This window comes from Podarcis pityusensis (assembly GCF_964106645.2).
Source record: "Podarcis pityusensis genome assembly, chromosome: 3".
Taxonomy (NCBI): domain Eukaryota; kingdom Metazoa; phylum Chordata; class Lepidosauria; order Squamata; family Lacertidae; genus Podarcis; species Podarcis pityusensis.
In genome coordinates, this window is record NC_138026.1 from 75076902 (window position 1) to 75100965 (window position 24064).

Here is a 24064-nt window from a genome sequence, read left to right on the forward strand (position 1 = left end):
CAGAAAACAGCACTTTGAATTGGCCCTGAATTTTGTGCACAAGTGCATTTGATACACACATTTGGTTACTTATAACTGCACCTTGTGCAGAGCAGCGGTATACCAGATCAGACAAATTTCACTCCACTCCGTAGGTGAAACCCATCCCCAATGGGCATAGTAGGCAAAGAAATAGATTTCTCTAGTTCATATGATTTGGAAGTCAGCTGCTTGCCTAAACTAGGCATTGGCCATTATCTGCAAATTCTGTTTGCACAGTCACAAAACAATATGGACAGCTCCAGTCAGGTCCCATCTGCGCTATATATTTAAAGGGGAATATAGGTCTCCTAGCAACTCTTGGCAGCCATAACAAACTACAGTTCCTATGATTCCTTGGGAGAAGTCATGACCATTTAAAGAGGCGTGATACTGCCACCTGCCCAGATTTTAACTTGTCTGAATTAATTTTAAGATGTATTTTAATTAATTGATGTCTGTTTTTATGCATATTGGGTTGTTTTTATGATGTTAGCCGCTCTGAGCCCTGCCTCGGCCGGGGAGGGTGGGATACAAATAAAAGTATTATTATTATTATTATTATTATTATTAAATGTATAGTGCAGATGGGGTCTCAAATGAGCCTGGGCTCCCTATATTTTTTTTGCTGAGCAACTGTGCCATGAATTTGTTTTGTATTTTTCCGGTTCAAGTGGCTTGTTTTTCTCTGCTTCCTTGCCCATGGAACACCCACTGTTCATCTGGGTATAAGAATCCAAAATGGGTAACCACTCACATATGTCACTTGAAAACTCCCTCGCAAAACCCATCTCACGTTGCCTTTCTCACTCCAGGGCTGGCTGTATAAGGAGTCAACACACGCTGACAACATGAAAAAGGTCCCCTCCTTCTTCTCCCTCCGTCTGCTCTCCTGTGGACCTAAAAAGGCCACACACACCCCTCCATCAGTGCTACAGGGAAGGAATCTGCAATCCACTAAACTACACAAGATTTTGTGGGTCATGTAGCTTCGCCCTTAAGTGCTGCTTTGGTTTTGGTGTTAAACGTAGCCAGTGAGGAGATCAGGAACCCAGCATGCTGGTTGTGTGAGGGGGGGGGGGTTATATTAAAAAACATTTTGCCTGTACTGTGAGCCTTCTCACAGTACAACTGGTTCTCAACTGGTTAAGCCCAGTTAAAGGCAACTATGGGGTTGAAGCTCTCATCTTGCTTTCAGGCCGAGGGAGCCGGCGTTTGTCCACAGACAGCTTTCCAGGTCATGTGGCCAGCAGGACTAAACTGCTTCTGGTGCAACAAAACACTGTGATGGAAACCAGAGCACCCGGAAACACCGTTTACCTTCCCGCCACAGCAGTACCTATTTATCTACTTGCACTGGTGTGCTTTCGAACTGCTAGGTTGGCAGGAGCTGGGACAGAGCAACGGGAGCTCACCCTGTTGCAGGGATTCGAACCACCGACCTTCTGATTGGCAAGCCCAAGAGGCTCAGTGGTTTAGACCCTTACCTACAGGGATGCAGTCCTCTTCTCCCGCCCCCCTGAAAATCTGTGAAGTGTTTTGAAGCCTTTCAGAGTGGTCTGTGAAAAAGCGCAGATAAGGACTGCGTGTGTTTAACGAGGGGTGAAAATGTTCTTAACGAGGGGTGAAAATGTTCTTCATGGCAACCCAAAGGGACAGACCTTCTCACAGAAATCTGAGAGGAACCCCTTAACAAAGCAGTCTTGTTTTCTGTTTTTATGTTGTTAGCCCTTAGTGAAAGAAAAGTGGATTGTAAACTTTAAAAACAAATAAAAATCCAAAACGTTATCCTCTTCTTGTTGATATGGAGCTGAGGCCAAGATGACAGCAGCTTGCCTAAGGACACTTTGTGAGCTTGTGACACAGGCCAGGTTTCAGCCAGGGATTTTCTGGCTCATACTTGAGGCTCATAGCCATGATTTCCCAGTCACTGCATCTCAGTGAAGAAGGAATTGCCTTTCTCTGCAGAGCAACTTAACCGCAACTTCAAAGAAATCTGCCTGTGAAAGGAATTCTTGAACACTTGAAAGAGTCACATGCCCGCCACCACTCACATGATTTGAAATCCGGGAGGGAAAGCACGGCTGTTTTGCCAGATTTATCCAAATGTATCACACACACCCTTTCAAGGTCCCTTCAAATGGGTATTGTCATTCAGCTGGAATTTTAGGGAATGATTAAACAAAATCAGGTCATCTATCAGTCTCTTGATGTTTTAAGAATAAATGTGTGTGTGCTTTTTTAAGGACAAAAAAAAAAGAAATGTCCTTTGGCGGCTGTAAGGCTGCAGCCGGACAGTGAACTTTTGACAATGGCTCCCTCTTGTGATAAAATTGCTATATTGCAATGGCCACCCAACATGAAGGTTCTACAGAAGAGGAAATATCAGCTGTGTGACTCTTATTTTGTTTCCATTTGCCCTGTGTTGTCCTAGAACAGCTCCTCTATGGCCCTCTGCCAATCTTCTGTAGTTCTCAATTACCCACACAAAGACCAATGTAGGAATTAATTTTCCCTACAAGTCGATGCCAAGAGGACCCAGAATTCGATCACAGAACAGCTAAAGTGACTGTATGCTGCCTCAAGGTAGCCAGCCAACCATATTGCTATGATTAGCAGCACATCACCAAATTAAAAACAGTATCAATGCAACGTGATGAAGACTGCAATGAGGTAGCCCATAACACAAGCTCAGAGTAGACTGGAATGAATGAGTGCTCTCCTGTGTACCCACAAGATGAGAACATACACAGCACCTTCCAGTATGATGGTTCATCCTCAGATGTCTCCCTTATAAAGAGCAGTGTGAAACAGGGCTGTGTTCTCACCCCAACTCTATTTGGCACCTTCTTCTTCCTGTTGCTCTCCATGCCTTCAAGGAGCAATGGGGTTTGTTCAACTTGGCACGTCTCCATGGCAAGACAAACGCAGCGGGTTCTTATCCAAGAGATGCTGTTTTGCAGATGACGCAGCCTCGACACCACACTCCAAGAAAGCTCCACAAAGACTCATCGGCCATTTTGCCCAAGCCTGCATGGAATTCAGCCTTCCCATCAGACTGACAAAGACCAACATCCTGGGCCAGGATGTTGCCAGCACTCTATGCATCAGCACTTGGTGACCACATGCTTGAAGTGGTAGGTGATTTTATCTACCTGGGCTCCATCGTAACCAGCAACTTCTCCATCAACACCGAGCTGGACAAGCGTATTGGCAAGGCAGCTACAACAATGGCTCACATCTCCAAAAGGGTATGGAAAAACATGATGCTAATGATCAGTGCCAAGATAAAAGTCTACCAGGCTTGAAGCATTGAGCACACTGCTTTATGCAAGCAAGTCGTGAGCAACTTGCAGCCACCAAAAATGACACCTTAGTGCCTTCCATATATGCTGCATCAGGAAGATTTTGGGCATTGCATGGCAGCACAGAGTTTCAAACAGAGATGTGTTCTCCCAATCCCACATTCCCAGCATGTTTGCACTCCTATCTCAGTGATGCCTAGACACACTGGCTTGGGTCATGTCCACAGAATGGAAGATGGCAGGATCCCCAAGGATGTGCTCTAAGGGGAGATGGCTTTAAGCACTAGGCCTGTTGGCAGAGCAATTCTTACAAAGATGTCTGCAAACATGACGTGAAGGCTAGCAGCATTAACCCCGCTGTATAGGAATCCCTTGCAGACAACAGCAGTGCCTGGAGGCAGACAGGTCATGTATCCACAGCAGTGACCAGAGGAGTGACCGCTGGGAGAAGCGCAAAGAGAAGGAACGTCATGGTGACGTGTAGCAGCAAAACCAGACACCTTCATCTGCCCCAACTGCAACAAAACTTGTCTCTCCCGCATTAATCTCTGTAGCCACAGCAGGCGCTGTAACTCCCCAACTGTTAGAATTTACCCCCAAAGGCACACTCTTCTGTTGTCTCCTGAGACAGGACTGATGCCAACAATTCCATCTGAAAAGGTCCCAACAAGAAGGTAAGAGCCACCCTTTCTAATGTGCTAGCCTTTCTTGGTTTTATCTAGAAGATAAATAGGGTAAAACATTTTTTTAAATAAGAAAATGGCATTTCTTTCACCTTCAGCCTGCAGTTGTGCAGTCCACTCTAGCACTTCGTGATCTGATCGCTTTGTTTTGCTGTAAGCGTAGAGTGGGCCATGGAGAAAGTGGAAGACCACAAAAACAGTTCCAAGATAAATTAATTGTTGGTATGTATTTGCCTCTTGTCTTTGTCCATGGAGTTTTCTTGGCAGGGCTTGCCGGTTCCTGCTCCAGGTGGATCACATCAAAACTCTCCACTATGACCTGTCCATCCTGGGTGGCCCTGCACAGCATAGCTCATAGCTTCTCTGAGTTATTCAAGCCCCATCACCATGGCAAGGCAGTGAGAGCTGGACCATAAAGAAGGCTGATTGCTGAAGAATTGATGCTTTTGAATTATGGTGCTGGAGGAGACTCTTGAGAGTCCCATGGACTGCAAGAAGATCAAACCTATCCATTCTTAAGGAAATCAGCCCTGAGTGCTCACTGGAAGGACAGATCCTGAAGCTGGGGCTCCAATATTTTGACTACCTCATGAGCAGAGAAGACTCCCTGGAAAAGACCCTGATGTTGGGAAAGATGGAGGGCACAAGGAGAAGGGGACGACAGAGGACGAGATGGTTGGACGGTGTTTTCAAAGCTACCAGCATGAGTTTGACCAAACTGTGGGAGGAAGTGGAAGACAGGAGTGCCTGGCGTGCTCTGGTCCATGGGGTCACGAAGAGTTGGACACGACTAAACGACTAAACAACAAACATATTTGCCTCAGACGTTACACTGTGTAAGGCTATATTTATTTCTCCTTCAGCTGCCCTTTTTCCTTGAACCCTTGGGGTGTGTTACGCTGGTGAGACAGCAACCTCCTGACTCACGTCAGTTCTCTGATTTGTTTATACATTGAGGGGATGACTCAAATGCTGAAGGAGAGGGCAAGCCTTTGTTAAATCCAAGCGTTCTTGACTCGTGTCCTATCCAAGAATAATCAGATATGGAAGCATGAAGAAGATTAGTATCTCTGGTATGCACAGATGGTTAGACTGTGGAGCTGTGTAGAAACATCATTACCATGAATGCTGAGGGATATGCAGAAAGGCTAAGAAAGGTGACTTTCCTACCTGGGAAATTCTGAAGGTGCAGCCACCACAGAGCTATGTTCCCTGGGTAGCACACCAGTCTGAGAGTCCTGTTTATCAGAGAACAACTGCTGCTCACTACAGGCCAGTGGCAAAATTGCATGTAGACAGCAAATAACATCAGAAATATTAAGAGCAGTGTCAAGTGTATTGAAGAGCCACAACTCTTAATTTTTTAAAAAAGAAAGAATTATTAGGTTTATTAATTAATTAAATTAATTAACAAGCTCTCACAATTACAGCACAATGCGGGGAGTGGTTTTCTTGGTCTCAATATAAAAAACATATAAACCAAAAACATGATTTATTTCTACATGAATACCTATTGCCTACAACAAAAGAAGACTGCATTGTGTCTTGAAGGTTCTGACTCCAGCATCTCTTTACCGAGTAAGCAATTTCTTCTTCAAAACATGCTTGCAATCATTAGGAAAGCATACATCTGTCAGTCACCTACGCAGAAGTTGCTATGGGCACCTGTCCAGATGAACACAGCCTCTAGATTTCAGATACTAAGTACACAAACCTTAAGAACAGCAAGTGCTCATCACCTTGAAAGACAGTCCTCTGTGAGATTTCAAAGCGGCAGGTAGACAATAGGTAGCTCATGCTGTGTACTTTTCATCCCCTTGCTTTAGAGCTTTGTGGTAGTGAGAATAATCGTGATACAGTTCCTTGAAAACTTCTCTCACTCCCACTGGTAAGGACGCATTTAAGAACTTGATATCACGCTCCACACAAAGATCTAGGATGTGATAAATCCCCTCAGTTAGATGTTTCTTTACAGCTGGGTGCAAAGTCACCTAGAGGGAACACAATGACTCATTAAAACGTGTTATTAAACACACACAACACTCATAAGTAAAAGCTCTAAGGTAATACAGTAGCTTATTATCTGTCCAGCAGGTTACCTGATGTACAAAAACACAACCTGAAATTTTGTAAGACCTGCTGAAAAACTGAAAAATCTCAACACTAAAATGTAGTACACTTTTATTGTTGCATGTGTTCTTGCCACTGAATTTAAATTTGCTTTTATTCCTTATTGTAAGCCACCCTGACAACTTTGTTACAGGGCAACCTAGCACGTACCTCTCCTATGATACACTTCACTAAGGCAGCCGTCATGTAGCAGTTTGCTTGGCTGACAACAGGTGGCGCTGTGAACTACAGTGGCAGCAGGCCAGGTGAGCCGCGAAGTCACAGCCAGTTGGGGCAGCTTCTCAGCAATAGGCCTGGGTGATATATCGATATATCGCCCAGGACCGTATGAGGAGCAGGCCGTGATGTTGGTTTCACTCAGTGGTATATTTTTTTGAAATCATCCTTCAAATTCAAGACAATATACCCAAAACATGCAGTTCATCAGTATGTAACGAATAATAGAACAAAAATTGAGAACACGGCCGTCCTTTATAGAGAAGACAGTAGATGCAGAAGAGACCATTCACTTCATTAAACCAGCTTTGCTTTACGACGTTACTAGCCCTGAAAGTGATGATGCACATAAACACACACGAACACACTCTTCCTCCACTGTCACCTCCTCAGGCAGGATATGCACTCATCATCTATTATCCTCTTAAGCACTTCTAAGCCTGTCAATCATCAGAACTGGCTATAAAAATCTTCCACACCTGAGCGCTGGCTGTTCCCTTCTAGCCTTCCCCAAAACTGGCACAATCTCTGCACTCAAATGTCACCCTGGAAGCATCTTCCTGCCAAGATTTCTAGCCCCAAGGGGAGATTGTGCTATTTTCTGCCACAGAGAGATCCTCTCCTTTCCTCCCTCCATGCGCCAAAAGCCCAAATTAGCTTCATGCTTCCAGACCTGTCGCACTAAGTTCCTAGAATAATGGAAATTAAACTAGAGGCTGTCATTAAAATCCAGGCTTTCCTTCTCTTCCCCAGGCAAGTAATAAACTCTTTCCTAATGAAGTGAACTTCTAATCGCTGTGACAGTTCATGCAGCTTCAGCACTGCTGCAGAAGTGGAAGCTGCCTTCGAAGAACAAAATGACCAACGCGCATCATCTGAGATGGCCGGGGAATCATTATTACCAAGAAAAACCGTTCATCTTTATATGTACCTGTTATGCCTATCGGTGTGGTTGCTCGAGAGCGATCAGGCAAGATCCCTCACTGGTCTTTTCAAAGGCTTTATTATTGGTGCAAAAACATTTACAATGCAGAACGCCTCTATTCCATGTCCTGCTCAATCACTAGCAGAATCTGAGAGTGGGCGGTCCTTAAACTTTCCCCAGCAGAGCAGTCTCTTGATCCCCAGCCGACGCCTCCCTCTCTGCGCGAAAGCCTACTGCGCAAGGAAGGCTTGGGTAAAGGGGGACCTCCCTCCTCCCCGCTTTGCTCAGGCAAGGTGTCCTGGCACTCCCTTGCATCCTCCAAGCCCTCCAGCTCTTCCTCACTAGAGGCGGGGCTTCCTTCCTCCGCTGAGGAAGTGCTGCTTCCCACGATTTTTGGAGGCTCTCTGTAATCCATCTGCCCTTCCCCCTTCTGCCTCTGAGCCAATGGCAGTTCCTTGACAGTACCTGTTTAATGGGGTTCCAGCAGCCAACAACTGGCCCTTTTTTTGCACCTGAAGCACGACATCCTCCTGAAAAAGCTCCCCCTAAAGCTGGAAAAACTGCAGCAAGCTGCCATGCTGATGCTAAACGTTCGCAGAGCAGACTGTATTTTAAATTGCTGTCACCGCCCTTGGACTTTATGGTGAAAGGCAAGAAAGAAATTGAATAAATGATTACAATGTGCTCCATGGGGGGAGGGGCTGCCCTTAAAACTGTTTCAGGAGCTGCGGCTAGTGGTGAGGTTGCTGAGCAGGGTGACCTAAGATGAGCCTGTGACATGCTTTTTTGGGGAGGAAATAATATTTTCAACAGAATTTTGTTGCATTGCTGTGGACTATCCTGGCAACATTTAATAAGAGCAGTATAGAAATATTTTAAATAAAAATAAATGGGGGAGGGGGAACGGGGGGAAGAGCTTGCTTTCACACAAAATTCAGAATCCTCCTTCATTTCTTATTCCCTGAACTGGAAAAAAGGGTGCTCAAATTAGTATGTAATCTAGGGATGAAACACCTGGTTAATGAACTGTATGTTAAAAGGGATGGGGTTTTTTTGTAGTAGCTTGGACTACTGCAATGTGCTCTACCTTTGAAGGTGACCCGGAAACTACAACTAATCCAGAATGCAGCAGCTACACTGGTGACTGGGAGTGGCTGTCGAGACCATATAACACCGGTCCTGAAAGACCTACATTGGCTCCTGGTACGTTTCCAAGCACAATTTAAAGTGTTGGTGCTGACCTTTAAAGCCCTAAACGGCCTTGGCCCAGTATACCTGAAGGAGTGTCTCCACCCCCATGGCCCAGCTCCGAGGGCCTTCTGGCGGTTCCCTCCCTGCGAGAAGCAAAGTTACAGGGAACCGGCAGAGGGCCTTCTCGGTAGTGGCGCCCGCCCCGTGGAACGCCTTCCCATCAGACGTCAAGGAAATAAACAACCATCCGACTTTTAGAAGACATCTGAAGGCTATAGGGAAGTTTTTAAATGTTTGATGTTTTATCATGTTTTCAATATTCTGCTGTCAGTCGCTCAGAGTGGCTGGGGAAACCCAGCTAGGTAGGTGGGGTATGTATGTATGTATAAATTTTATTTTATTTTATTTTATTTTATTTTGTTAGTTAGTTAGTGAGAGGGGGTGAAGGCAGAGAAAGAAGACAACAGAGCACCTGCCGAGAAGCAGACCCAAAAAACAGCTAGTATATCAGCAACAAAGACACAGGTTCTGACCTCAGGAACAGGCTTCAGCCTTGCAGGGTCCTGATTCCCTTCCCTGCACTGTCTGGTTTGCTGTAACCACACTTTGCCAAGGTCCTGAACCGGTCAAACTATGGTAACTGCACACCATAGTTCACCTCCAAATCAGAATCAGAAACCCCACTTTAAACTGAGGTTTAAGAATGTAAGAAAAGGCCCTGATGGATCAGGCCAAAGGCCCATCTATCCCATCATCCTGTTCTCACGGTGGCAAGCCCTGAGCATAGGCCACCTCCATTAGCGGTGGTACTAGGCAGCCGTCATGGCTGGTGGCTAGTTTCCAAATTCTAATAAAAACCTACCTTAATTGCAAGCATCTCTTAAAGCTCCAGAATATTTTTGCAATCTATTTATGACGTTTGATGCACAAGGAACATATAATCATTATACTCTCCTCTTTTCCATTCTTACAAATAAATAGTAAATAGCTGATTATTACCTTCTGCAGTTCAATTACATACTGGGCCACAATGAAGGAAGATAAGACAGTGAATTCTTCTGTTTTTGCAGCAATGTAAGTATACATCCGCTCCACCAAGTGGGCACACCTCAGTATAACTTCAAATTCATCTGTGATCCCTTGGAAAGCAAAGTTTAAAGTCAGAGTTTTATTTTTTAATCCTTTCGTGATTCTCCCACCCACCCACCCCCGTAAAATACGGGAACAAACCAAAAATCAACCAAACACAACTGTTTCTGCAGCCTGTTATAAAATGTTAACAAAATGAGGGAAATAAGGGGCTGAATAGAAAGTATGCATATGAAAACAATGAGACTGTGTAACAGGAACTCCCTCCTGACCTGTGCAGGACAAATTTTAGTGTGCGGTGAAGGAGAATAGAAAGAAACATGACTTTGCATGTTCACGGAAGGACTTCAGCTGCAGTCCCATACACCAGAGGCAGGCAAGCTTTTTTCCAGTGGAAGGTGATTGACCAATCAGGAAAAGCCAATGAGAGACCAGAGACAAAGGTTGATGTACCATCCCTTCTCTCTATGTTGTGGTCGTTGGGATAGGCTTCTACCCCAAGGAGTGAGGTCTTACTGGTTCTTGGTGTGATCATTGCCTCCACCCACTACCGAATATCATTCACCTTTCCATAAATAAGCACTATCACACAAAGCCACTGCATGACACTAGTTAATTTAGGATGCACACTTTTAGGATGTAAACCCTACTGAGCAAAAATGAGACATATTTTGGAATAAACATTTTCCAGTTTGTGCTGCTAAACTTCGAATCTTGCAAGATGTAGCTGGCTCCACTATGCAAAAGCGTTTTACACACAGGACAGGATCACAGGATAGGAAATAGAATGGGATACAAATAAAATACCAGACCTCTGTCTCCTTTCTGTTTCCCCTCGTGCATAACTGAAATAACCAGTCTATGGAAACTGTTCAAGAAAGATGGAGCTGCTTTGAGCATCACCTGCAAACCAATTAAATACCACACTGAAGCACTGGAACAAAAGGCAATCCGCGTTTTAACTTCAAAACAGATTTATTTGCTAAATTTATCTCCCACCCTTCCATCGCAATATGATCACAGGGCGGGTGACAAGCTACTAGAAAATCAACCATAAAAATATTTAATGGGGCCTAAAACTCACAATCCAGTTTTGGATGCAACATCCCTCCATCTGCCCCTCTCAGTACACAAGCCGGTCACAAAGCTCAAGGGGTGACCTGGGACTAATCACACTCTCTTAGGCGAAGCTACCTCGTAGGTGGTTGCGAGGATAAAATGGGGACGAATGCTATGCATGCCACTTTGATCTCCTTATGGGAAAAGGGGGGCTAGAAATGGAATAAATAAAATCATAATGATGGGAGTTGTTGCCCGGCAACTTCTAGACCTTAGGAAAAAGGATAAAAACACATCAAAATCAACATATGAACTCTGCCCCCTTCGTTACCTTAGGATGACACTGCAGGATGGAAAAGAGAACCTCGTGAATTCCCAGGAAGATGTTCCCATACTCCCTTTGGTCGAGAGGGACAGTCAGAAGAATATTGAACACCAGGGTGACGTGATGCGGGTTAGAGAGAACGCCTTCTCCTTGCCTTAGGAGGGCTGCCACTGTCTCCAGTATAGGTACGACGAGGATGGGTATGCGCTTTGGATCTTGAGATGCCTCTTTCATTTGCATCTGAGTCAAAAAGGAAGGAAAGAAGCAGCAGCTGTAGGAAAGGATGTGTGCCCCTGTTTCTCTACCGTGTCCTTTCCTGGCAAGCTTCTGCTGCCATCAAACAATGAAGCAGAGCTTCCGGAGGCACATGTGGTTTTCTCCAACAGGAGTAACACTGGTATGCGAATGCAGATCCATAGTTCTGTATCCAAGACACCCGAAATCTAATTTTGTAAAAGTTTATGTACGTTTACGGCAGAAGGACGTACCAAGCAATATAGGCAGAAATTGACGGCCCTTCTGTGCTACCATTTCTTTCTAGCTCAATAGAGGTAACTCTGTTTTCTGCACATGCACGCACACACACACACACACACACACACACACACACACACGTCTCAAGGCTGCACATCACCTGCTGGGATACTACATCTCCCTAGCGCTGGATGAGTGATGTTCTGAAATTCGGAAAGATGATGTTTCCCCAGAAGGGACATTTTATTGCTCCTGCAACTTCTGTTTGTACCTGCATCACAGAAACCTATTGAATGACTCTGATGCGGCCAGCAGTTCCCCTCCCCTCTGTACCACTTTGTAAATACTTAACTTTTTCCATTTTTGGTTTATGTTACTGATGGCTATGCACTCCCCTGTTATGGTATCTTAGTTCTGGGGCACTTGAACCATTTTATTTTTTATTTTTTTAAGTGAAAAGGAGGAGGGTTACTATTTTCTGCTGGAATTGCAACTGCTTCATCAATTCATATATATATTCATTGCATACACAATATAATTTCCCCCCTCTCCTCCCTTGACACGTATCCTACCCTGTGCCCAAATCTGCTATGCTCTTGAGGGTTGAGTGGGAGAGTTGTGTGGGGAGAGGGGGTGAAGATTCCTTTGCACAAGGAGAAATCACTGAGCTGACAGAACGTCCCCTTAGTGCTACTTTAACACACTCCAATGTCCGGAGTGGCTTCATATTCTCCCACTGTGTAACCCTAGGTCTGGAACACTCATCCATTCCCCATTTGGAGAAACAATTCCCCCCTCCCTTTATGATTCTTTGGAGGTGGAGTCCTATCACTCCCATGCAGAAGAGTAGAAATCCCAGCCATGTTGCAAAACTAAAGCTTGGAAAGGGCATGGACCCAACAAGTGTAGCTCCTCACTTTCCATCTACTCATGTACACGTCGGGGTGGGGAACCTGTTGCGCTCCAGACACTGCCGAACTCCGGCTCCCATCAGCCCCAGCCAGCTTGGCCAATGATGGGAGTTGGAGTCCAATCGACAACACCAGCTCCCCACCACACACTCCTTGGGAATAAAAGGCACGTGGGGAGTGCATTAGTGTCAGTAGCACAGATAGGCTCCGAAGCACCACAGTTCTGGCTGCAGAGATACTCACAACTAAAGCAGTGATTATCCGGGGACTGGAAAACCAGAACGCTTTCTCTTTCTCTCTGCTTAAAGGGCAGCCAAGCAGCACTTTGACTAGAGTAACAGCCGACAATGCTTCCTGCACAAAATAAAAACAAACATTGCATTTCAAACAGGAGACGTGAAGGTGAAAGGGTGCAACCCCGGGAAAGTTAGGTATAATCACAGTTCCATGGAAATGAATAAAATTTAAGTCCATCAAAATAAGAGTTCAGAGTCTGCGTTATACACTTTTTTCTAGACATGTAAAATATTTTTTAATGTGTCTCTTCCTCAGACCTCCTTTTTCCATTTCCATTTCCCCCTATCTTTCTCCACACAGACACACTGGTTTTCAGGCTTTTCCTTCTGTGGCCACTGAACGCTGTCCTTACTGGGCTCTTTTAGGGCATTATTCCTTTCCCTAAATATATGTTTATTTCTGCAACCCCCACAGGTTACCCCCAACTCTGCCAATACTTTTCTTGTGCATGTGGTTTTAGTAATGCAAGGACAAAGCATTTCAAGAGTTGAGATATTAGCACGTAAACAGAGTAGAATCTGTACTAGAGGTCCAATTCCCCATTTACAGTATTTACAAATGAAAGGCTAAAGCACTTTTGGGAAAGGGCCGTAACTCAATGGGCAGAACATACGTGTCGTCCTCAGCAGGTCCCAGCTTCAATTTCCAGCATCTCCAGAGAAAGCAAACATCAGGCAGTAGATCTGAGAAAAGATCTCAACCTGAGATCTTGGGAGAGCCAGGGCCACACAGAACAGGCAACACTGGTTAAATCAGGAATTGGCCTGCCAGATGTTTGTGAACTACAATCGCTATCATCCCCAATACCAAGGGAAGTTAGAGGAGAGCAACAATATCTGTAAGACCAGAGGTTGTTCCTCATCCTGAGATTAAATAGTTTGATTCTGTAGAAGCCAGCCCAAGATGCCCAAACATGTCAGTTTCAATGCTACACATTCTGATACCTCCTTTCCACATAAGAGTAGTAAAAAAAAGTGCTTGCTGTCATATGGTTGCTATGTAATGGACAACAAACAGTTGTGATGCATATGAGAAGTTTAAAAGAGAAGTAAATAATTTCCCCCTACTTCATGATTTTGTTTCCAAATATTGCGAACATCTAATCCCTCAAGCACCACCCTCAACATGGCACAAAAGTCGTCAGGGGTACAATTCTCCACCAGCTGGGCCATCAGTTCTGTCAGCTGCACTTCCAGATCTCGAATCACTTGGACGGTGACTCCGGGACCTGCAATAATGAAAGACAACACTATCATCCAAACTCCAGGCCTGCTGGAGGCTGCTGGGTTCTGAATCATTTTAAGAACAATTCACAAAATGGGTTTGCATGAATCATAACGCTTTTCTGAACTTCTGCTGAAGTTCTTGGCATCCATCTGTCTCGAGAGACAATGGAGTGCCTCTCTGAGGGTGAAATGAAACTGCTGGAGGATCACTGTGCCTGCTGTGGCTGTAGAGACCCATAACTGCTGCCTCCCACATTGTTTTTGCTGCATTAGCAGCACCAAAATGATCTCTCTGGGACGCAAGCCTGGGCAGTGTATATGGAGGTCCTGGGGTGCTCAGATGGCAAGACTCCCCTCAGCCTCACTGATATGGTCCAAAGGAAAGCAGAACAATACATTTGGCACCAGCTTGGTTGCAGGAGCTGCTGGAAGGAGGAGTACAAGGCACCATCCAACCGTCTTAGGGACTCCACTCTTTATTTATGTAGGGTTTACTCCTTAGCCTTTTCTTTGTATCTTTCATCACACACAAGCTTCCATCAAAGAGAATAAGTGCTTCTAATCACAAGCGGGAGAAGCTTGTGAACCTGGGATTTGGCTGGCACCTATTGAGCCTCCCCTACTCACGGGGAAACCCTGTTTTGGGGATCCAGGGCGACATGGGGTGAGTGGCGCGGTGCTTTGAATCGACTGCTTCTTTCACGGAGTGAAGCTGCATTGCTGTTGCCGGAGAGCGCTGACTTTTTCCTGTGGACAATTGGATTTTAAACAACTACCCGTGAGTAGAACGGAAAATTGGACTTTTAAATACCTTAATTTGGCACTGAAGCGGGAGGTCATAAACAGGAAGTCCGCCTTCCGTTTTTGTAAATAGACTGAAGCAAAGACGTTACTAGCTAAAGTCTTTGAAAGCTTTTGGCAAAGGATTAAATTTCCATCGGTTTAAAATACAAAACCCCCCTTGGAAGCAGGAGAAGAGGGGGAAATTTTGGACCTAGTGAGCCTGCAGGAGAGAGTGAAAAATCAAATTACCACTGCTCTGAACCTGGGAACGGGCTGCCAGATGAAGTTTGGAGAGAGTGCATTGACAGAACGCATTTGACAGCTAGCTAAATAAGAGTAAGATACTGTTTCCATTGTCCTTCTCTGCGTTTAAAAAAGAGGAAAAGTAACTGAAAATTGAAACTATCTTTAATGCTTGAGTTGTGCCTGAAAGAACTGACACAAGTGGAGACTGTTTCCCTCTAGAGGGAGCTTTTGAAACTGTTACAGGAGTGTAACTGGGGGATTTCCAGCTGCAGATAAGGATTCTGAGAACCAGAGATTGACCTTGGACCATTTAAAAATGTTGACAGGAGAGGCCATTGTGACTGTTTTATGTAAGATAAGCTGTTCGCTGGGACAGCTTCACAAGAAGATGGATGACATGACTTTTAAAGTTGATAATTTGGAACAGAAAGTGACTAATTTGAGTCAAAAAGCGAACACCAACACAGAAATAATTCAGGACTTGGTTCAGGAATCCATTTTGGCAGGACAAATGGTGGAGGAGAAGGAGGAGAAGGAGAAAGCTGCTGTTGCTGAACATAAAGTAATACAAGCGGGATCCGTGGCTTTACAGAAGCAAATTGAGGACTATAAGTTGAGGCCTTTTATGATTGAATCTAGGAAAAGTCAGACTTTGAGGAATGGATCCCGGCTTGGATTAAAGAAGGAAAGTTGGAAAGATCCCTCTATGCAGGGATTAACTGACTTTTGGGACATGGACTCGGGCCTGGAGGAGATTGAAGTTTTGGGGGCCTTTGGATTTGGAGGAATCTTGAAATATGCCCTGAAATACTTTATGGACTGTACCTTCAACTATGGAAATTTGGCTGATCTGTTCAGAAGGAAGAAAAGGATTGACAGGTTGGAGTTTCCCCGAGATTTGCTCTTTAGCATTAAAGAAAATGAAGAAGACCTGCAGAAGGGACTTGGAAAAGAGTTAAGAGCCTCGGACATAAGATCACCAGGTTGATGGACTTTATGGAGTTGACGGAAAGGACTGGCAGAATCCGAAACCAGGGAGAGGAGATGGTGGAAGAAGATTGGAAAATTTAAAGTTTATATATAGACATATGGTAAAACTAATGAGTGATAGAAAAATGGTGGAATGATTTTTTATGGCCTTAGCAGAAATGTTATAAGGAGTTAAGCATATATAAGTATTTTAGTTTTAATGGAAAATAAGGTTAAAAAATACGTTATTTACAATATGATAGAAAATGGAGAAAGATGGAAAGGATTTGCTGAAAAAATTAATAGAAGTGGAATACAAAAAGGGAGGTGAGAGGAGGTCGAGGAAACAAGGGAATGAAAGATAGAGTACGGAAAAGGGATGATGTATGTTTTTAAATTGTTTTTGTTTTGTTTTATTTAGGGTTAAGGTTAGGGAGTGGGGTTTGTTTAGTTTAGTTTAATGTCTTTAGTTTTGAGTTTAGGTTGTGTTTTGCATTGTCTATATACTGTACTGTATTGTTTTTTTTTCCTTTTTGCTTTCCTCCTTTGTCTTTTTTTCTGTTTTTCTCTTCCTTTTTGTAATCTATAAAAGTAATAAATATTATTTTTTTAAAAAAAGAGAATAAGTGCTTCTTATGTGGGTAGGATCCCTATTCCTTTCAAAAGCCTGAGGCTAAGGAGAATGGGTGGCCCGGGCTTCTCCTGACACATGACCTTGATTCTGAACTCTCTAAGGGAACATCATCATGATTTTCCTTACCTAGTACAGCAAAGAGATGGGATCTTGCAGAGTGAAGTGGCTCTAAGACAATGCACGACAGCAAGTAAGGCTATGCTATTAAGCAGCAGCTATCATCCAGATAGGGAGCCTGTGGCTCTTTGATGCTGCTGGACTACAATTCCCATCATTACTGACTGTAGACCACAGTGGCTGGAGCTGAGGGGAGTTGTAGTCCATCTACTTTCGGAAGGCTCAAGGTTTCCCATCCCCAAGCTGGATGTCTGTACCAACATTGTAATTCACAGACTCCCTTAAGGCTTCCATGTGTAACAAAGGGTTGAGAGAGTAGGAAGGATAACCCGTTGTTACCTGCAAGTAGTTTTCCGATGGAGTGAAATGCAGCAATGGAAGTTGCTTGTGCAGGATACAGTTCGGGCATGGAACAGAAGGCAGTTAGGAACTGCAGCGCGGAGCGAAGGAACTGGACGTTGCCACCAGCCAAGTCAAGTTCTCTCAAGAGCTGAATGTAGAAACGTTGGTACAATTCGCGGTGAGACAGCTGCTGGCATTTGCTCGGCTGTGCGGGGCTTTTCTGCGCGTTCTCCCCCGTCACCGACTGCGCAAGGAAAGAATCTGCTTTCAGAAGGGTCGTCATGCACGGCAGGAACACCAAAGGCAACGGCTGGCCTTTTGTGTGATTTCTAAGGCAGAGCTGGATGGTTGCTCCCGTCTGCAGCACTGCCTGTTCCAGCAAAACAGGCAGCGTTCCTGAAGCCTGATGGTTCCCCTGCTGCTGGCGGTGCTGGAGGTGCAAAGTCAGAACTTGACACTGTGCTGTTACGGCCACCAAGAGGAGCTGGTCAGCAGCAGGGCTCCAACTCTCAGCATGTTCGCTGCTGGCTGCACACGGCTTGCAAGTGGCTAGGAACGACATGAACTTTTCCAGGTTCAGCTTCACACTTTGCCGCCTCTCGAGAGTGAACTGAAGGTAGTGCTCCAAAAAGACCTGGATCCCACACAGAAATTCATCCCACGGAGCAGCTGCTGAAACGCCGGCCGAAGTCTTGCACGCTGCAAATGCAGAGGAGAGGGCGGCTTCGAGAACATCGCTGGCATGCAGGACCTTGAAGGACGAATTTGCGTTCCTGCCCGTCTGCAGGCAGGCCAGGAGACGGTAGCAGGTTGTCCTGAACTTCAGAGACAAGGCCTCGCTGCAAGCAACGCTTGCCTTGGTGTTGGCAGCCAAAGATAACAGCAAAAGGAAGCACCGTGTGTGGCCCAGAGGAAAGAGGCTGTCCAGATTCAACGCCGAAATTATATCCAGCAAACCCAAAAGCCTATTGAGGTGCTCTTCTTCCAAGGTCACATAATCCCTCCCCTTTGCTGATGATAGTATAACCTGAGCAGCTTTCTCCATTGCTGTCCAGCACATGGAAGGTTCGCTGCTAGGCCCTGTGCTGGCACCGCGACCAGAAGGGTCAAACTCACAGCATGGCACATCTTCTGCAGACAGTTGTTGAAGAGACTGGTTGGCAACGATGCTCGCACAGTGCTGCACTATGTGGCTTAGGAAAGAGGAGTGTATTGCCCGCAGTTCTGGAAGAAGAGGACTATGCAGCAAATCTGTAGACACCTTTCCAACAGCGATTAAGGAGCTGCCGTCACCATCAGGGGCTGCCTGTGTCTGGTTCGCCAACAGTGTTTTCAGGAGCACACCTGCAACGTACCATGTATCACTCATGGATAGATAGGGGGCCAGGATGGGAAGGTTGGAGACTACGAGGTGCCAATGAGCGGTAGGGTAAGTGAGGCTAGTTATTGCGCCTGCATTGCCATCCCAGGGCTCTGACTCTTCTCCATTCGTGCAACATCTTCCAGACTGAAGGATGAAAGCTCCAGCACACTGCAAAGCCTGGTGGGATGCCTCTGTCTGAGAGCTGGATTGCATCAGCATCATCTTCATTTTCTGAAGCACCAGCCATTCTGTACAGTATCTGCTCCCTGAGCAGGAACAGCTTAAGAGCTTTGTGATCTTCTCCCAGCTCTGCGTATCCAAACCAGGGAGGACAGCCGAGAAGTCCCAGTTGCTTACTGTGGAATCAGTAAGAGCCAAGGTTGTTTTGCCTGCCGGGGAGGCATACTTTGGGCAATTTAAACTGAAAAGGGTATTGGCCGCTACCCAAGTGCAAGCAAAGAGGAGAGCAGAGCCACCAACTTTCTCTACCCAAAGCTCCAGCTCCGTTTCTTCTGCCTGGCAATCTGTCAGCAGGTCAAACAAAGTTCGGATCACCTCCCTCTGCATCGTCTCCATCAGATTCTGAGTCCGACGCACAACAGGCAACGGGGTGGAATCATCTAAGCTCCTCATATGGAACAGAACAGAGTGCAGCAATGAGCTCATGGACTGGAGCTTCGAGGCCACGTCAGAGTCTCCTCTGACATCAGGTATAAGGAAAGTCTGGCACTTCTCCAGTATGAGTGCCACAATGTCCAGGATCTGATTGGGTGGCAGATCAAGGAGGCACTCGCAGAGCTTGGCCCGGATGCCTGCAGAAAGAACCGGGAGCCTCAGCTCCTCTGCGGCAGGACGGCAGATGACGGACAAAACCTCTTCAAAGAGCTTTTGGAACTGGCGCAGCTTGGCGTAAGTGTGGAAGAGAGTCGCAACAAGTGTTTCCTGAGCCTTTTTTGTACGCAGCTCAGAGACCTCTGCATCAATCCAAGCAGAGGCCACCAAGTCGTCCAAATCAGGCTCCACAATCAAATGATTTAAGGAGATCAAGGCCTTGAGACACCTGAACCAGGCAGGGATGGCAGGCTGGGAATGACTCACCAGAATCTGTGCCAGCTGGCGGTAAAAGTGAAACTGCACTTCCTTGTGTCGAATCCTATCTGCGGCAACGTTATAGATGCCGTTGCTCAGCACCGAGTTCAAAAGCTGCTCCATGGCCAGGAGTTCCGAGGTCCATTCTGACGGAGAAAACTGGCTGTTCCAAAGATCCTCTTGCAGGTTTGAAATCCTTAGACAGCGATAAAGCCTGGTGAGCATGTGGAAGCAGACAAGGTGGTTTTCAGCCTTATTGTAGGATTCTAGGAACAGCTTAAAGAGCAGAGGCACCGAGTTTGCTACCACTTTCCCATGAAGAGCTGGAGGACAAAAGCTAGCATCTTCTAATCTAGCCTGGATTGTGTTGGCCGGCAGCAGGAGATGTTTCAAACCCCCTTTTCTTACGGCGTGAGGCTCCTTCTCTGGCAGCAACTCTTCACTGTAAGACGGCAAGAGTTCTGGCCGGAAAATACCAGCCACCAGCAGGGCTTCTATGCTGTTCCGGATCTCCTTGCTCTGATGCTGACGCAGATGGCCGTCTTCCGCCTGTGTCCATGCCCCACTAGTGAGCAAATGCCTCAGGAGCAGGCACGGCTGAAGCAGCTGCTTAGTCACTTGCCCAAATACACGGTTCGCATTGGCCTGCTGCCTCTGAATCAGGAGGTACTGCTGGAAGGTCAGCTGGAGGACTTCGAACAACTGGGGTGACACAGCCTCTTCCGATGACAACTGCCAACATGCCAGACAGGACAACTTGCTCAGAAGGTCCACCAGGAGCTCAAATTTTGCAGTGTAAACTATCGAGAGAGGGGGCACAGACAGGATGCCACTACAGCAACTTAGCACAATGCCAATGTCCTTCAAGGTTTTTTGGGCATAAGAGGTGGAAAGCTTTTCATTCATGACCTGGAGCGTAAACAAGAAGCAAAGACAATTCACGGTCAATCTTCTACATGGAAATGATACTCTAATGGTCAATAGCTAGGGGAGCTGAAGGTCAGAAGCTCTCCATCAAGTGTCTTCTTACGTGATGTTTGGTTAGAGTTACAGATATTTACTGCAGCTTATGTATCATGTAATAAATCACCTATTATTATTCTTTGCCCCCCCCCCCGCCATCAGAATTGTTGTCCCTTCCAACAAAAATATTGTTGTCCCTAAGACAAATAATCCACTGAGGCTCCTTGTAAGGCTGGAGCTTAGATCCTGACAAAAGAGGGGCCAGGACCTGCTGACAGCCAAACTAAAGACCCATAACATGTGGATGAGGGGGATACCGTAGTATGCAGTCTTTCTAAAAGTCATATGTGACACTGACTCTAAAAGCTGCATTGTGCTTCTGCAGAATGAAAAAAATCTCTTTTCTAAACGTCATCTAGGCTGTTCTGCAGCATATCCTGTTTCAGTGACCTTTTAGATTAGGTTCTTCAAAAGTGACCAGAAAAGATTTTGTTCTTATAAACATTCTATATTTTAATGTCCTAAATATGTTTGTTCTAAATTGTTCAAAGCAGTATGTTCTCAAAAAATTACAGAGCTAATTTTCCTGCATGATTGCAGAATTTATTGGGCAATAAAAGACTGACAGCACAGTGCTAACCTAGTCAGTGGCAAGTCCTATTGACTTCCCTGGGGCTTACTCCCAAGATTAGTTAGGGCTACAGCCTAAAACTATCTGTTATACAGTTATAATCATAAAACCAGTTATTGGGAGTTAAACCCTATTGTACTGGGAGTTAAATCCCAATGTATTCAGTGGGATTTGCTTCTGAATAAATATACACAAGATGGCCTTGCTTACACATCAAGGTAAGGCTGAATCTTGGCCTAGAGTTTGTGGTTCATAAGGAGAACCTTATGCTAGGTCAAACCTTGTCTTAGCTCAGTACAAAACAGGATTTAAAAAGAACAGGGAGGAACAAAGCAGTTGTGACCTCACTGGAAGCCACACCAAGTTTCTTGCACGCACATGAGGATTATATATACATACAAGCTGCAGCCAATACATATAAACATGGCAGCCTGCACTTTTGCAATATTAGAGGAATACGGCAGTCAGGGTGAGCAACAGCTGCCAACAGTTAGTGGAGGTTACCAGAGAAAATTAGAGGGGAACTTATGACGGAAGAGGTGGGACAGTCAGAAAGGCCCAGCATGGACTATACACTACCCACTGATAAACAGGGTCATACTGTCCTGAACATATCTACACATCAAGTTACCTGTGCAATTGAAAAACGTAGGGTGATTGTCTTTCCATCCTTGAAGAGACTCTGCAGCTTCCTGCTATGAAGGATGTTGTCCAGGTACGTCCAAAGCTTCTCAACAATATCATTGGGCAATTCAAGTTTCTTGTTGGAACAGGAAACCAGGGTATGGCACACCCAATCCAGCAAGACCTGTGTTCACAAATATATTTATACACTAATAATAGCCATTCTACATATTTTAAAGATAATGTGGAGGGAGGGAGGAAAGAAGGGGCGTGAGGACACATAATGCACTGTCCAGATGGGGGAAAATGCCTAGAAACCATGTGTAAGCTACTCTGGAGTTTCATGGAAGTTTCCAAGAGTGCTAACAAGAAGTTCAAGTGCATATGCTCCAGAACTATGGGCAGGATTCACTTAACGAGTCCTGTCAGCAATGACTGGGCAGCAACTTCTGCTTGCGCAATGAGCCTGGTATAAACTCTGAGGGTTCATGGATTTTGATGTCTCAAAGCACTAATCAGGAGCAGTAAAGTTCTTTTCAAGTCCCACTGGTTTCAGTGCAAGAGAATTGAGCACAAGCTTAACTCTCCCACTGAGATCAGAAGGATGTCTAAACTGGGGCTTTTAGGAAATAAAATAGCAATCAAGGTGTGCTAATACTCTGGAAATCCAAATGTAGAATGTACCCCCATTGTGACGTGTAAAAAACATTATTTGGAAAGGCAAGACAGTACAGTTGCTACAAAAACTAGGTGTTACATATTTACTGAAACCCAAATTTCCTTGAGAGAATACACATCTTTACAGTAATGTACCAAAGATGGCATTCTTGTAATAAATCTTATTTGTATGATTGTAAGTTGTTTAAACTGTTTTTAACCCTGAACCTTAGGGTAAAGGGCAGGTAATAACAACAACAGCCTTTTATGAAAAATTGAACAAAATGAAATACCAAAGTATTCCCTGCCACTTCCAGTTAGAGATGGGTATTAGCTAAATATGAAAAAATGCCTTGAATAACATTATCTCTGTTGAACCAAGGCTCTATATACAAAATTAATTTGGAACATTTTTTGTGGGAGGGGGTACATTTATGAAAACACATTACTTGTTCTTTGTTTGGAAGAAAGCACTGGTGAGAAATCCATGCAAACTGAGCCAACTTGAGTTTGTCCTCCCATGATGTCTTTGCACTTTTTAGCTTCAGGTGAATGCCAGAGTAAATTGCAGCCATGAAGACAGTATCTAAAATAAAATAAAAGATTTTGAGAAGGAACACTTGAAGTATGCATTAATTGCGCTACTAGTCCACAATTTATTATTTTATGCAGGTGCACTTCCTTAACACGGGTTCTCTGTATTCATTCTAGTTTGTGCCATCAATGAAGAGTGAGCTAATGTAGGGTTAAGAGTGTGAGTTGTGAACCAGGAAGTTCCTATTTCACATTGCAGCCTTAGATGTCACTAACCGCAACATCTTCCCCAAACATAGCAACTGCTAGCAAGATTGCCTTTCATTCCCCAGGATCACAGAAGCAACACTCCGAACAGGTTATGGGTTGCTTATGGTTCTCAAGGAGCAACTACAAAAGGGTCACCATTAACATCCGGACTTCAATGCAGATCCAGCCCTCACCACCATGATACAACATCCTGCCCGTACCGTATGAAAAATCAAGAAGCAGGCAATGACAGGACTTCCAAGGAAACTTGAAATTTTGGCACCTCTCGTTCAAAATAACATCCTAAATACTTTGACACAGATCCCTCACAACCAAGTGCCACACGTGCTATTAAGGTCGCACGCTTTCTTAACAGTGAAGCCCATTCAGTATAGTCTCAGGCTCGGTATATGAAAGATATTTCACTTGCGATCTGGTCTGGACCTCCTCTCTTCGCTTGCCCCCAACTTCTCCTTTTAAAAATAAGAGTAGCAGTAGCAGCAAAAAAAAGTGTCTCACTAAACTCAACTCCATGAGAATTGCTTATTTAAACAGCCACAGCAACAACGCACGCAGAGGATCGCACCCTCTTGTCCCCGTTCGCTCAGACGCGCATCTTGCGCCGAAAAGCACCACGCGGACGAAAAACTCCCCCTCGCCCGGGACTTACGCGCCGATGGCGACGCTTCTCAAGCGCAGCACCACGCTCTCGCCCTGGCCCCGCCCCCTCTCCCGGTCCCTCCGCGCACGTGCTGCTTCTTCCGGCACATCCTCAGATTCCCCCCCCCTCCTCCTCCTTCGGCATCACCTTTCTCCGAACCAGCGAGTTGCCGGAGCCAGAGAGCGAGAGCGAAAAGAGCTCCGCAGGCGTAACTAGCCGAGCGCCGACAGGGCCAGCCTCCCCATTGGCTGGCAGGCCGCGCCTGCGCGTTCGCCTTCCTCCCCCGGCCCCGCTCTCCTCCTCCTCTGTGTCAGTGCCGTCAGTCATGGAGCGGCTCCTTCGAGCCGCGGCGG

General features: G+C 45.4%; 1 protein-coding gene across 2 annotated transcripts; it reads right to left on the reverse strand.

The window, feature by feature from the left end:
* Nucleotides 1–5481: 5481 nt before the first annotated feature.
* On the reverse strand, nt 5482–23991 carry URB2 (URB2 ribosome biogenesis homolog). Of its 2 annotated transcripts, none has more exons than XM_080997635.1 (10): nt 23859–23991; nt 22717–22853; nt 21618–21794; nt 16938–20301; nt 13691–13851; nt 12570–12680; nt 10948–11181; nt 10370–10460; nt 9468–9607; nt 5482–5997 (listed from the first exon to the last, which is right to left on the reverse strand). In XM_080997635.1, the coding sequence occupies exons 2-10, from the start codon at nt 22840–22842 to the stop codon at nt 5800–5802; spliced, it is 4602 nt and encodes a 1533-aa protein (XP_080853761.1). In that variant the 5' UTR covers nt 22843–22853; nt 23859–23991; the 3' UTR covers nt 5482–5799. The 2 variants fall into 2 exon arrangements, with proteins under 2 accessions (XP_080853761.1, XP_080853760.1); XM_080997634.1 differs by lacking the exon at nt 23859–23991 and adding an exon at nt 23721–23847.
* Between the last annotated feature and the right edge of the window lie 73 nt (nt 23992–24064).